This window comes from Antedon bifida, chromosome 1, assembly GCF_963402885.1.
Source record: "Antedon bifida chromosome 1, ecAntBifi1.1, whole genome shotgun sequence".
NCBI classification, from domain to species: Eukaryota; Metazoa; Echinodermata; class Crinoidea; order Comatulida; family Antedonidae; genus Antedon; species Antedon bifida.
In genome coordinates, this window is record NC_136226.1 from 31,375,641 (window position 1) to 31,392,534 (window position 16,894).

Sequence of the window (16,894 nt, forward strand, 5' to 3'; positions counted from 1 at the left end):
CGGCTTACCATTTCCTCACATGGCGTAAGGCCAATAATAATAGTAAACTGATTCTGTTGAATGCATGATGGGAAGGGTTTGAGAGCAAACGTCACGACGCGCGCGTACATACAAACAACAAATCACGTACGTACGCGTCGTGACGTTTGCTCATAAACCCTTCCCATCATGCGTCGCGCACGCTATTTGCGATAAACCCAGAGATATGTAATAAGCTATATAATATCATTGGATAAACCTTATCCCCAAAATTGATTTAATGAATATAATTAAAATGTGGTATTTGAGTGTTGAACTTAACTAACATTAGTAGTACTTGAATTGATTGGTTCCTCGTAATTCAAATTTAACGGCCATTTACGTAACCGGAGTAATTACATGAAGCAGTTTAATTAATTTTTTACATCCTTGTCAATATTCACTTCGATTACATAAATAAGTGATGCAAACTCACAGATATCAAATCTATCTTCAATGAATTATTTCGACTCCCATCTGTGGTCTACGATTTCACGAACATCAGGTTCGATCGAAGATCTGATAGATAGTATAAGAGGAAGCTTTCTACTTGAATAAGCACAGGCGTGTGATTGCAATTACTGAGATAGTTGAAGTTATTATTTACTTCTCACCAACGTATCTACCATTCAGTTAGGAAGAATCGTCTGCAGTGCACGAACTTAGCGGGAAATATATCTGAACTTTTATCTATTCTTTATTGACGTGATTTTGTTTTTTTTACGACTGTACCGTTACTAAAAACCGACGTTAAATATGTCTCGACGTAGGCTGATGAGTGCAGAAGTTATTTCAGATTCTAACCGGATGGCGGGAGTTACGGAACGAATCGGTTCGCTTGGATTAAACGGCTCGAAAAAAGATTTGCGAGAACGTGATAATGAACGACTGAGACGGACTATGTCCGTGGATGACGCGTTGATTACTCAGCCTCAACAAGAAGAGCTCCAACCTGACTATTTTGAGCTCTATGCACGAGGTTAGCTTTTTCTTTTTTTAAGAGTTTATTAAAATGCCAAATTCGATTAAAAATGCACGAGGTGTTAGCTTTTTAATTTACTTCATTTTTTGCAAGTGTTTCTTTTAAAATCCCAAATTCGATTAAAAAAGCGCACAATTCTCCACTCTTTTTTGTACTTTCTAATTATTATCATTATTAGTATTATTACAGTCTAAAAATCAAATAAATATTTATTTATTTCATTTCAAATAAAATAATCACATTAAGCCTGCTTTTTTCATGTTTTTTGTTTTGTTTTTTAAAAACATAATTTTTTTTTTTCATATTTGGTAAATGTTTAAATGGCGAATAAACACAATAAAGTAAGGTGTGTGGACATATTCCAAAAAAAAGAACTTTATTTTATATGTTATGATATTTTGGAACCACAATTATTATTTAACTCAACAAATTTCACTCTATATATTATTATTATTATAATTAGTTTGCAGGCTAGAGCTACTGTGAAATATGAATATATTACATCATTGTGTTTTATTGTGACTGTGCTGGAAAATGAATGATTTTTGTTTAAATTGCTTATTGTATTTTTGTTTAATGTACTTTTAATCGTCGTTTTGAAGCAAAATTGCAATTAAAATGTTATATCTTGAATCAATATACTAATTTGTGGGCTGTAATTGTCATTTTAAAATTCCCAATGATATTTTTACGGTCCAAGTATTGGAGACAATATATCTACGCAGTTACCTTACAATATTGACCATCGGAGCCTGGCAAAGTAATCCTTGACCATTAAACTGGTACATTTCAATCAGAAAGTGACCATAACGGTTAACCTCAAACTGTATTAAGGTATTGTTCAAATGGTATCAATAGAACATGTTTCAATTCAACCTAAACTTGTGTATAAATGCACAAGAAAACCCATTTTTAGATTTTGTATGTAGAAAGAAGATGAAGTCTATAATTCAGCTTTTAATTAACGTAAATTACGTAACATTTTTTGCAAATTTATTTTTTGTATTTCGTGGGAACAACCCACCTTTATCATTTTCTCTTTCTTTTTTTTTCATTACTTATTACATATAAGTTGACAACATTAATATACAGCTCCCCTTTTAATTGCTAAAATATAAACATTTGTGAAAAAGCTTCATCGGAGTTAAAAAAAAAAGATAATTTATTTTGAGGGAAATCCTAACAAGTTTATTATTACAAATAAAGATTTACCTCAAATTAATCTTTACTTATTTGTTTAGTTCCTTTGGAAGGTTCCATGGCTGTTACAAGTTACATCTGTAGGCCTATATGAATAATTATCTTTTTCTCATCATTTTTATTTCATCAACCCAATAAATGGTATAAAATGATATAATGTTATACTCCAAACAACCATTGTTCAGCTTGCCACGCCAATCTATATGTTCCTGCAATATTGGTATTGATAATTTGTAAAGCTAATCTAAAAAGTATTGCAATATAAATATTGATTTATATTTTCCGAATAAAATTACTGAAATATCTGATAATATAAACTAGTTTATTAGATATTATTAGCATTATTTCCCTAGGTAAACCACGGGGGTATCGTCCTCGACATAATTAATATTTTATGGCAACCATATCCCCGGATGACACACCGGGTATAATCTACAGACGAACGTTACTTGCACTTGCTATGTTGTAGTTTCAAATGACTGCACAAAATAATGGCATAATGTGTGGCATTCATTTATTTTATTTATTTATTTCACTTTATTTATAGAGGATGACCCTAAACAGTGTATGCTGACAGTGGCCATGTGCATACTAGTACACCGGGGTAACCCCTACTCGTCTCGAAAGATGTACTAGGTTCTTTAAAGTGCACATGAGCTAGATGTGTACACTGGACTACGGTTTATAGTCCTTATTCTTATTCATTTCACAGGGGTTTAACCCAAATAAAACACACCATTCCCAGTGCTGTATCTCCACATACTATCTATTTCCGAAGTATCATAGGGCATAGGAATATTTGGTAATACAGCATCTAATTCATATCACATGTGGTGCCTGTATCATGTAAGGTTAAGGGTTAGATTACTACTTGTAGATACATGTTAAAGACGTTTTACCAAATATTTCTATGACACTTCGGAAATAGATAAAGCACCGAGAATCGGCTGAATAAACAAAAACATATGTATGAAATAATACACCAATATTGGTAATACGGTTAAAAGTGATTAAATAAATGATGAATATTTATATCACCGTAAGAATCTTTAATTTATGTGGAAAGTGTTACAAACATCTGTATAAGCCTATATCATCATGAATTATTATTAGTACACAATATTGGTAATACGGTATTTAAAATGATTTAATGCATGATAAATTTATCACCGTATGCATGTTTAGTTTCTTTGGAAGGTACCGTGGTTGTTACAAACATATGTATAAGCCTATATCATAATGAATTATTATTAGTACACCAATATTGGTAATACGGTTGAAAGTGATTTAATGCATGATCATTATCATATCACCGTATGAATGTTTAGTTTATTTAGAATGTTCCCGGTGGTCGTTACAAACATCTGTATAGGCCTTTATCTTATGATTTATTAGTACACTAATAGGCCTATTCGTTCAATGCTTGATGAATATTATATGAGACCGTATAAATAACAGAGTTTAACTTTCCTGTGTCATTTCACACTTTACAACAACTGTTGACTTAACAGATATGTTACATTCGTGTTCGGGCTAATTCAATATATCTTTGGCTATTAATGTCGACGGTGTACTCGTATTAACCGCTGTTGACTGTCTGAACATAGTCGGTTATTATACTCTACTTAAGAAGATAGATCTTTTTTTCAATCATCGTGCAATGTCTTCACCGTATATTAAACGTTCGTTAAATATTCTTTATAATTACTGCACCCGATTCTGCTACTGTTAATAGGTGGTATCTGAAAAACTAGTCATAAACGTTGCTGTCTGCATTATTTTCATTTCGTTATTTCATATTAACACTTAAAATAAATTGAACATATTAATGTCAACATTACGTATATTTTGAGATTGTTAAAAGAAATAATATATACTTGTGGAAAGTTTCATCAACGTGTAATTTGAAAGATATTTTATTTTGGTGGAATACTTCAATTAACTTGTGTTATATATAATTATAATATGCTTTAATAGAAATACTCTAATATCGATTTGTTTTTAGATCTTTTACCAGCTAAAGAATCCGGAGAACTGACAGGAAAGTTCCTGAAAGAAGTCACAGAGCAACTGGTCGAATACATCCAAGGATCGTTTGAACGAAAGAACAAAGTTATTGACTTCATGCAGCCGTCAGAACTAAAAGAAAAACTTCATCTTGATCTGCCAGATAAAGCAGAAAACCTGGATCAAATTCTTCTGGACATAAAAAACACGCTACGATATTGCGTCATAACCGGTTAGAATTTAAAGAAAATATTTTTTTTTTCAATTTCAATGTCACCTAATAGTTATTCACTTTGACCAAAAACTGGATAAAAAAAAATTGATTTACCTGAAAAAAAGAAGTAATTTAAAGCAAAAAAAATACTTAAATTGTCTGTCAGACAATAGTTTTTGGTTAAAATTAACTGTTTCTTTTGTCTTATAGGCCTAAGGGAAATAATATTTTTGTGCGTGTTTTTTCACAGAAGTAGTGAATAACTGAAAAATGGTCTATTAAAGTCTGATTTTATTACTTTTTTCATGTTTTGGGGGGACAATACATCTTTAAATTGATTGTTCGGCCTCCTATTACGATCTCCTGAAAGTGTTTTCATGCACATTCATTTTTGAATATAACTGTAATCTTAAATTAGCAAGAACAATTATAATGACAATCATTTAGACACAGATTGTAGTGACTAAAATGACCTGCCTGTATACCTCAGGGAATGTTTCTAAATGGACAGAAATTAACCATTTTTATTACGAATATATACAAATAAATTACTTAAAGTAGCAATTGCCTTAGGAGAAATTGTTTGTAATGGAAAAACGGATAACGTTTTAAGGGTAAGCAGTGACTTAAACGTGTTATACAAACAATGTAAGGCGGATACCTCGACTGTGTACAGTTTGGCATGTATTGATTTACAGTGTGAAATGAGTCGATGTCAATCTAATAACACTTAACAAAATGTTTTCACAATTGTGTGTTATTCTAATTCAAGTGGATAAGATTGTATTGAATCTCATGCTTGTCTGCTGCTGTCTCTAGATTTTTTTCAGCCAATTATCCAACTTGTACAATCATGCGATCTTTTATAAAACGCATCACGAATCAGAGAAGCAGAGCACGACAGTCGATGGTACAGTGTATTAGGAAAATAACGGCACACCCAAACTTAAAAAAAAGAAAAAGTCCATGAGCGTATTTGTATTTGTTGTTTGATCTCTAAATTACAGACAAATTTCTAAATTTAAAAGAAATGCCAAGAGGGCCTATATCGTTGATTGTCGCTTTAAACTTTGTATCACAATAATTTTATTTCAAATAATACCAAAGCGAATCAGAATTTTTAAAAAACATGATAATCGATCTCATTTTTTTTCTCACAAAACTAAACATTTTTCCTCCTGATTGTTTGTATTACAGGTTTTACTTTATTGTGTAATTCTGTATAAAGATGTTGTTAAATAAATAAATGAATAAATAAAAGACATACTATCTTCATACAGGACATCCAAGATTTTTCAACCAATTATCTCAGGGTTGTGACGTCATTTCAACTGCTGGCGAATGGGTCACCGCTGCTGTTAACACAAATATGTATGTCATTTTAATTTCTATTTTAATCAATATAATTTTACCTTTATAGATCAATATATTTTCAAAAAACTCTACAGCTTAGGTGAACATTCTATAAACTGATACTTTTTTTCATTCATAGGTTTACATATGAAATTGCTCCAGTTTTCACCTTGATTGAAAAAGCTACGTTGAAGAAAATGCGCGAATTTATCGGTTACAAAGATGGAGAGGGAATATTCTGTCCAGGTAACTGCACTGACTATTTTTATTTCAGAAAACAAACTCAGTCATCAGCTCTGATCTGTTTAAGACGGAGTGAGCGTGGTGGGTCAAGTTTCTGTCTACACTATCAAACTAGGTTGACAAAAAAGTGTGATCTGCCCAAATATGGTATGATATGACATGGTAGTGATATGACATTATCATAGACACATCACATTTCTTGTCACAAAGTTTGATAGTGTAGACAAGGCTTTAGAGCGTATTCATACATACTAATAAAACATGAAAAAGCATAATGAAAATGTTTCTACTTTTCAACCTTTCGTTTTCACTATATTAATCGTAAAACTATTTTACAATGTTCTTGTGACAGGAGGCGCAATCTCTAACCTGTATGCTGTTCTAGCAGCAAGACAACATAGATTGCCACAGTGCAAACGAATGGGACTAAAAGGCATGCCGCAACTTGTCATTTTTACATCTGTAGACGTAAGTCATTAATCTAATATCTAACAAGCCTTAACCTCTGTCTACACGTTTAAACTTTATGTGACAAACAAATGTGATGTGCCCATATATGGACATTATCACTTCTGTAGACGTAAGTCATTAATCTAATCATAGACAGTGCTTTAAACTATGTAAAAATTAATGTATTCATGTTTTTATAAAGCTAAATATTTGTATATAAGTCATAAGAGTTTTGTATAGAAACTCATAGAATTCAAATCGTTGATGAAACTTAATAATAGTTTAACTTACTGTACCGTTTTTTCTTTCTTTTGGTTGTTATATGACTCGTCGGTGCTGTCTGAGTTAAATCCCGACAAGACGAGTCATCTTGAGCGTCGGGCGTAGTTTTTAGGTCGTCGGGAGAACTTTAAACATGTTTCTGTCAACGATCGTCGAGTCTCGTTGTACGATGCTGTCCTGTTGGCCTTTAGTGAACATGGTAGACAGAAACGCGTTCTTTCCAAATTTTTTTATTTTTGAATTCAAAGTATACCGTATGTCTTTTGTCACATTTCAGAGTCATTTCTCGTTCATGAAGGCTGCCGTCATTTGTGGCATTGGAGCTGATAACGTGATAGCAGTGAATACAGATGAAAGGTACGTGGGTACAGTAATTGTATGGTAATGCATTCCATCCAATTGAGTTCAATGAATAATGAGTGGAAGTTTCGGAATCGGAATCGGAATGAAACGGTCACCCTATAGAACAAAAAGCTTTAGACAAGATAGAATTAACGGTTTGACATTTACAAGCAGTAGGCCTTACTTTTATATTTAAAGAGGGCGTACTGTATTTTGTATGTACCGAAATATGCAATTTTCCTCAATCGTCTAAAGCTTTGTCTATACTATCAAGCTTTATGTGACAACAAAATGTGATGTGCCAATATTTAGACATGATGATGTCATTTCACTACCATATTTGAGCATATCGCAGCAGTACCATATTTGAGCACATCAAACACTTTTTTTGTCAAACTAGTTAAGATCTACCACCCATAGTAAGATTACCAATGACTTTGTAACATTTTTTGAAGTATGGAAAATAGGGGTCATGCTGTCTACTAAACGTAGCTTAAAATCTCCGGCCGTGCCCTGGCCATGAATGCAATATTTGTATCATTTTGATGATACAAGCTATCACAAGTACATGCAAATGATTTCTTTTTCTTTTTCAGAGGAAAAATGCTAGTATCAGATCTTGGTGACAAAATCCAACAGGCATCGGCCCGTGTAAGTTACTCTTATGATCGTTTTTGTTCATTGATTTTTGAATTGAAAATATAACTTATATAGACTTATATAGAATACTCAAATACAGAGATAACGTTAGCTAAATTGTTAAACGTGGTCAACTTAGGCCTACTAGATATGTTAAAATATATTTTACATTTTGATGGCTTCTTTTTCAGGGTGATGTTCCATTTTTAGTCAATGCCACTGGAGGTACAACCGTAAGGGGATCATTTGACCCTATTCAATCGATTGCTGATGTTTGTGAAAAATACAATATATGGTTACATGTTGATGTAAGTTGTTTTTTTTAAACATTAATCTTCCGGTAGTCTTTTTTAGACCATGACTATAAAGTTATAACTCTTTAAAGCTCTGTCTACACTATCAGACTGTATGCTTATTATACTTTATTATAAAAATGTGATGTGCCCATATATGGACATGATGATGTCATATCACTACCATATTTAGGCACATCACGCTTTTTGTCTCATAAAGTTTGATAGACAACATTCTATCTTATTCAGGCTGCTTGGGGAGGAGGCGTCTTACTTTCTCGTCGACATAGACACTTGTTGGATGGAATTGAAAGGCAAGTTTACAAGATATATGTATTTCTAAACCATGTTTCCAAGCGAACACTTTCGTAATACGCCAGACTTCTCGCCATATATGCAGTTTAAAATCATCCGATCATACGATTCATTTTTTTGATATAATGTGAATATTTTCTGATACTTATAGGGCTGATTCGGTGACGTGGAACCCGCACAAAATAATGGGTGTGACGTTGCAGTGTTCTGCGATTCTTCTCAAGGAGGATGTAAGTTTTGTCAATGTTTAAATAGAAAACGATGAAAAGGGTTTCAGTTTGAAAAAAAAGACGAAAAAAAAAAACAACAACCTTGTCATTTGTAATTCCTCTATTTCCTTAATGTCGCGCAGGAATTTGTTTTCTAAATAATTGCTATCAAACTTTGTGTCTACAAATAAAGTTTAAAAGAAGGTGACAATGTTTTGTTTTAGGGTATTTTGATGGAAACGAACTCAATGAAGGCGAATTATCTTTTCCAACAAGATAAGCACTACGACTTGGAGTACGATACAGGGGATAAGGCGATTCAATGCGGACGACATCTTGACGTTTTCAAACTGTGGCTCATGTGGAGAGCCAAGGTAATGTGCTTCATGTCAATACGCCTTGAAAAATAATGAAAATGATGTTTGAGTTTCACAGAAAGTAATAAAACGCCCTCAATTTTTTCTCTTGCAGGGAACTAGAGGACTTGAAGCTCAAATCAACAAACTTATGGACTTGTCTCAGTATGTATTAACAAATATTTACATTTAATATTAATTCATAATCTAAAATTCAAAAAATTAATAGTTATTACCTAAAATGAGGACCAATAAAAGATAAGTTTGTATAAACCCTTGCCAAACTAAGTTTGTAAGGCCGCTAATACGGTACACAATGGACTATATAGGCCTACTTATAATAGGCCTTTGTTACCGTCATGTTAAGATTCACTATTGCGAAATTAATTATATCATCCGATATCTATCTCATCCATAATTTCAAACATAGTTGCTATGTATATTTTATATGCAAATGACAATAAATGAAAGTAATTTTCCACTGAGGAATGAATCCGATATCTATCTCATCCGATATATATCTTATCCGATACATATCTCATCGTACTCATCTATTTTGATGCTATACGTTTTAATTGATACTTTCTATAAATAACTATATAAAACTCCATGATTACATCATAGGTACCGATAACAACCATTTCCACCAACAGTGACAATGGACCAGAGCTAGATTAATATTCATAATGACATTATTGTGTTTTTAATATCGGTTTTTCTCGACAGATATTTGCAAGACAAGCTGCTAGAAAGGCCTGGTTTCCAAATGGTCTTCAACAAGGTGAGTTTAGATTTACAATCATTTCAATAATAATAATAACTAGAATTTAATTCGTCACTTTGACGAATTATAGGTGATCATTTTTATCATTTTACTGAAATTAATTTTTTTTAAAACATGCACGTACGTTAACATACGATCGGAAAATGTTGATGTATGCCATCCTATTATATGCTTATAGTGCTGAGTTGTGCCTATATGCCATATACAATATGTACAGTATATACTGTATATCTATATACAGTGTAGCATAGGTGAAATTACGGGACACACATGTTCTAATTTTTTGGCATGATGACGTTATCAAACTAAACTTTAAGATGACAATTTCGAAAGATAATTAATTGAGCAAAAAAATATAAGATTTGGAAAAAAATTTGGCACGTAGAAGCGCTGTGCGCGCTCTTTGAATTGTGTATAACTTTGACGAAAAATATGAAAAAACTACTTTTTCACTTCAACTGGCCATATGTTAATGTCACAACATCCGATAGGCTTAATTTTTATATGAATTAATATCTACATTTCATCAGCTTTCATAATAAATTATAATCATCAAGGTAACCTTCAATTCTGAAGAGCTGTAAGATATTCAAATTTACTGCGAAGGTGAAATTACACGGCCTACGTTATTCAAGTTTTTACGCGTGATGACGTCATTAAAATGAAGATAGTGTCAACTCATGATAAAGATAATTAATTAAGCAAGCACATACTGAAAGTTGTGCGAAATTCGAGCACACATAACCAAGATGCGCTCTGTTGAATGTGATAATCTACACAAAAAGATAACAAATCCTAATTTTTAAATTCAAGTGGCCATTTGATGACGTCAAAACATTTTGTACGTAAAATGTGTACATGAATTCATATCTACAACTCAATGGCTTCCAGAATAAGTTAAAAAAATCGGGGGTCATCTTGCATTCTGAAGAATTATTTTCATTTTAAAAAAGACCTATTTTTCACCATTTTCAGAACTTTTGTAAAATTAATGTGCGCATTTTGTCATTTTTAACGTGCTCGTATAGCGTTATTTTAAGTCGGAACTGACTCAAATTTGGTGAATGTACTAAGGATGGTGAGTAGAATGAGATTTGTAAAAAAATTCATGTTTTTTACGCTTTTTAAGTATCGCGCGCGCAAAAACGCATTTTTGCGCAGTAATTTTTTGAAACACGCAAATGGCCTAATTCATGCTCTAAATTGATCAAAACTTAATTTTGAGCGTTTTAAATTTTTAACGCGCGATATCACGCGCATGAACCTATGTGCGCGTGCGTTTTTATTTGCTAATATTTTTACCCTTGATCTGAAGTTTACGTGTAGTGAATTTCACTAATATGTGATAATGAATTATGGAGATATGATTGATAATGTGATTTCGCAAAATGGCGTATAAATGTCGTCACGGATGAGTGATCACGCTGGAAAGCTTATTAGGATTAAGTTATATTATTTGAAAGATATTCTAAAATTTTTGTAATCATTGACATTAAACTTTTTGAGATAATTGTTACACAAAATAGTGTACAGAAACAATAAAAAGAAAAAAAATAATAAAAAAAAAAATAATAATAAAGATTTTATACAATAACAATAGGTGATCATTTTATTCTAAATGATCACCTAAAAATCTATATTTTTGGAGCTTTTCAGAAGTTTAAATTCAGCAACGTTTTGGGTGCGCTGTTTCGTTTTTACTTTGCTATAGGATATTATAGGTGACACGCAGTATGAATTATTCTTTACCAGTTTGAAGTAAAGAATAGAATTTAACATGTTTAATAATCATGGACTTTGTCGCTGCATAATTTAATATTTTACATGTACATCTCGTATCTTTCCTCTCTTTCATTGAATATTATTTCATTAAAATTTATGAGTTTCTTAACAATAGAACAGCTGCAAACGTGGAAAAGACAATTTGAGAGAAGAGAATCCGATTAGCTATGTTAAATTTATATTTAGGCCTATGCGTATTTACTGTAGACATACGGGGTACTTTCTGTAGGCCTGTTTTGATGAAATCGTGAGGTAATTTCCCGATTGATCGTAATCAAAACGGTACTGGGTATGGTCTACTAGCGTTCCTGCTCCCAACTCGTCATCCATTCATAGAAGCCTTGATGAAGAAAGCCTACCTGGTGGTAACCATAGAACGGTCCCGAGATAACGACTATACTTCGGCTTTAGTCGATAGAAGATTGAAAAAATTGTTAGAGATAGAGTATACGATGTTTGATTATGTGTAGATGTGTGATTTTTTCTTTTATTCAAATGATGTTATTTATTTAATACATTTTTTATATCAGTTAATTAAGTTATCGTAGATTGTATATTATGCGATAAATATAATTTAATAAATTTTTGATATAATAATTATTATTATTATAATATTAATAAAAAGATATTTGTTAGTATAAAATAAAAATAGATATAAGGAAGAAAAGCAAAGAGATTATGGAGCGGCTGTACCAGAATATACAACATTAAGTGTTGTAAAGTAATATACTAAAAAATTTTTGGCGATCTTGTCAAAGGTCAAGCGCCTCAAAGAATATAGGCCTACTTAACTGTAGTCTGTAACATATTGTTAGTTGACCAAGAATGGTTACCAGTAGGATTTTTATTTTATTAATGATAGTATTCTATTTATTTTTATCAACGTATGAACACATGTTTTAAAGGATGGAGAACTGATTTCTCTTAAAACACCGATTATAAATGAAAACTCCAAAAAGACACTGAAGATGAAATAGGTCGGTTTTTAGGAAAAGGAAATGATTTTCGCCTCTTTCGATAGATTCCATAAAAAGTAAAATTGTCATTGAATTTCCAAGAAACCGTAAGTTCTTGTGGATCAGTTAAATAGTTAAAATGTATCGGAAGACTTTTGAAAGTGATATCTAGATTGCTTGTACGTCAGTATTTTTTTCTTGTCGCCTAATGAAGCATCAGCCTACATCCGTCTTTTCACACTTCGCCTCCTCCTTTCGATTTCATTCATTCATACTTTGGTTTTGTAGTAGTTATCTCGAATGCCAGAATATGGCAAATGATGATGAAATAAAGCTCTGTCTACACTATCAAAGTTTGTGAAAATGTGATGTGCCCATATGGACATGATGATGTCATATCACTATCATATTTGGGCATATCACTACTATATTTGGGCACATCATAGTTTTTTTGTCAAACTTGTTTGATAGTGTAGACAGAGCTTTAAGCAAGTGTAACTTCAAATAAGACATATTTTTGGAGTCGTACGGTAAAAATGAATGACGACTTCTTTTGATTTTGAAGTCTGTTTTTATTATGTCAAAAATAAAATGAATAATGATGAATTCATTATTTTTTCCTCAGAAAGTCTAAACATAGAATCACAAACATCTTGATAGGTGTTCCTGTATTCAACCTACATATTGTGTTTGATTAGTATTCCGTTTTCTACTAAACACACATTTTAAATTTATTTTTAAACAGCCTGAATACTGTAACGTATGTTTTTGGTACGTTCCTCCAAGTCTGAGGGGACTTCCAGACACGAGGGAAAACCAACTAAGACTACACAAGGTATATAGCAATTGATTCCAACTTGGACGCAACTCAATGATTCTAGTGCAACGCAAGTAATTTGACCAATCACGACGCGAGAGATGATGATCATTCGCGTCGTGATTGGTCAATACCTGTTGTGTTTACTTCATAATACGTTGTGTCCAAGAGAATCAAACTTAAACTTGATTACGGTAACATAACGTAAGAATTTTCCTATAGAACCGAAATTTTATAAAGAAAACACGCATGGTATTGCCGCATGCTTTATTACTATTTTTATCCATTTAAAGATCGATAATGTTACGAGAATTAAATTCAATCAAAGCTTCCTGTTAGAAGAACCATTATATTTCAAGTGGGTAGATAATTATGAATTATGACGAAGTGTCCTTGGTGACTTGTTGTTAGCGTATGTCAGTGTATTAAACAACAATAATACGGCGACGTCAAATGCTTAGCAATATTCGCTTTATATTCACAAAATGGTTTAAATGAGCAATTTGGCGTCTTTCGGGCCCAATTATTCGACCTGTTACCCTTCCCCCGTCTGGCGGGAACAATGTACAATGCTACTACAGGGTACGTTGTCTGGAGAGTGAGTCGCAGGATCCATGACTGTGTTTGAATATAAAGGGATACTGGGTCCTGTACCTGGGAGGAAGTTTCTGATCTCTCCTTAACAGGAGTTATGGATTCTAGTAAAATATTATCTCCTTACTCTTTGATATTATTACAATAGTTTTTTAAAAAATCGATATTTCGGCATTTTAACAACCCATGTACAATGATATAATTTTACTTTGATAGGTTGCCCCCGCTATCAAAGCCAGGATGATGGAACACGGCACCACCATGGTGGGTTACCAGCCTCTCAGAGAAAAGGTCAACTTCTTCAGAATGATCACTTCAAACCCAGCTACTACCAAATCTGACATTGATTTCCTGATCGAAGAGATTGAACGATTGGGAAAAGATTTGTAAAATATGCAACAAATATAATTATGAGTTGAATTGAATTATATTAACCGATCTAATTTGGTTATGTTAAGGACACCATTTTTTAAAGCTTGGTTGTTCCCACGACGTATGCGCAACGCAAGCGAGTGACCAATCACAAGCGACTGTTCGGATGATCTATTGCGTCGTGATTGGTTAAATTACTTGCGGCGCGCTTACGTCATTGCGTTTATCCATACAATTGTATATATTATTAGTACTGTACATAACATAACATAATAAAAACGCTATAACCTTTAAGTGAAATACAATTGATTGTGATTAAGTTCTACTCTTGTGTCTGAGACTGAGAATCGTGTCGTCGTAAGGTCGTATGTAATCCATCGCAATTAGCACTCTGAATAAAAAAAATATGAAAAGAAAACAATAATTATGCAACCTTTGATCCACATATAAAAAAAATTATTAGTAACTATTAATAAAATTATAATAGAATTAGTTACTAATTAAACAGCAATGTATAGTTGTATATAATAATATATATATTACTCTACACAACATGTATAATAATCAATATTTTTGTAGGATATACACTAATAATTTAACATTAGTCAGGGTCATAGGTCATACGGCAGATTATAGTAGGCAAACAAAAGGCACTTATTTTTTTATAGTGAATTTAATCACGTGACTACTTGGGTCTAACACTAACAGTACACATAATACACTACACAAATACATTCTTACTAATTCGTTTAAGCTCTGTCTACACTATCAAAACAAAAAAAAAGTGTGACGTGCCCAAATATGGTAGTGATATGCTTAAATATGGTATCGATATGACATCATCATGTCCATATATGGGCACATCACATTGTTTTTGTCACAAAGTTTGATAGTGTAGACAGAGCTTTGTTCCCTGCCACATTCTTAGTGTTACTAACCTACTGCTACTAATTACTGTCTGTTAATGTTAATTTATTCACATAACATAATGATAATACAGGTATAACATTTATCAAAGTACGAAGAAGACACAAATACTTTAATTTGTTTGGTCATCCCTACTATTCTGTTACTATTTCTTTACTAATATTATACAATATTTCCTCTTACAAATCAGTATACCAACATTCCATGGTTATAAATAAACCTTTATCAGATATACCTATACACTGTAAAAAATTTGTACCCACTTTTTTTGGTTACATGTTTAGCGTGTTTAAAACCTAAACGTGTCTTTATATTGCTCCACATTATCAACACGTCACTGATGTGTTGAGTTGGATACAGACTACATGTTTAGAATGTATTTAGAACCTAAACATGTTTATATCTAAACATGTTTAAGGCTAAACGTGTGGAAAAGGTGATGCTTTTTTTTGCTGTCGTGAATATAATATACGTATATAAATAATACTATAGATTTGAGGAACCACCCAGAAACATTTATACAATATTTAAGAATTTAGAAAAGTATATTCTATCTATCTAGTATTGTTATCATATGTGACCAAAGTGACAAATATCCCTGGAGATAAATGTATATAAACGCTGAAAATCAATCTTATTATTATGAAAATAATATTTAATTTTATTGAAAACTCGATTTTAGTGATAATATGAGAAAAGAGAGAGCTCGTTTAATTAAAATGAACATCGTTAGGGCTAATTATTATTGTGCAATATTATATATCCGTTTTTAGCAATAAAATGGAGACTAAAGACTCAGTTTATCGACTGGTTTATTTTTACTTATATTATTCATGAAGTCCATTGTCAAATTAAACAATATATCAGTTTTCGTTTCTTGTATACACACAATTATTATACAGTATAGTTGCTTAAAATTTGCTTAAACGATAATTTCTGAATATTTAATATAAAGGCCAATTTACACAGACGAGCGGTAACGGTAGGCCTAATATAAATATAGAATCTATGTTATTCTTGTTGACCATTACATAAAACGCGGAGCGGAGGGCGGTTTCCGCTCAGAACAGATTCTACGTGGGACGTACAGATACGCGGTTTTCCGCTTACCGTTACGTTACCGTTCGTCTGTGTAAATTGGCCTTAACTTTCAGAAGAACAACGTGCGTAATGAGTGGTCCTACCACGGAGAAACACTTATTTGTCCATGTGAATAGTGTGTGTACAATAGTTAGTTTAAAAGGTTAGAGGAATAAAGCCTAAATTGAGGTGAACGAAAATTAGAAATCGTATTTATTGTTAAGAAACGCGTGGTATGTGCAAATGTTGAATGAAGGTGGACGAGTTGGTTGAAGCAGAAGAAAAAGAATGCCAAGTACTGTCAGAAGTTAAGCCATACACCGTCAGTGCAAACAGTGTCAATGACAGGCTAGTCGAGGAATAAGTAAGTCCATTATGGGTCAAGGTGTCAAAGTAAATATGAAGTTAGTATGTTTTGATGGGCACTTAGGCATATTGTTTGGTCTTTGCATGGTTACTGTCTGTAACAGGCCTACTATATACGTATGATTTTACGGCCACAATTATAGATCACCATTATTAAAGCAACAATGTTTATAAATGAGGGTACGTTTATTGTAAATACATAATAGAAAAATAACGCTTAAAAAAGAATGACGTTTCGACTCCATCACGGGATCATTATAAAATAGTGTTTATAAAACAATAATGATATCTCAACCTTTAATAGGCTTTCGTT

At 32.4% G+C, this 16,894-nt stretch overlaps 1 protein-coding gene across 1 annotated transcript; it reads left to right on the plus strand.

Moving 5' to 3' along the window:
* Nucleotides 1-629: 629 nt before the first annotated feature.
* LOC144850252 (glutamate decarboxylase 1-like) lies at nt 630-15,909 on the plus strand. The gene is made up of 15 exons (XM_078707494.1): nt 630-997; nt 4,206-4,439; nt 5,702-5,792; nt 5,914-6,020; nt 6,370-6,485; nt 7,027-7,106; nt 7,688-7,742; nt 7,922-8,038; nt 8,273-8,337; nt 8,490-8,568; nt 8,772-8,921; nt 9,019-9,068; nt 9,630-9,684; nt 13,171-13,260; nt 14,053-15,909. The coding sequence occupies exons 1-15, from the start codon at nt 775-777 to the stop codon at nt 14,224-14,226; spliced, it is 1,686 nt and encodes a 561-aa protein (XP_078563620.1). The 5' UTR covers nt 630-774; the 3' UTR covers nt 14,227-15,909.
* Nucleotides 15,910-16,894: the final 985 nt, after the last annotated feature.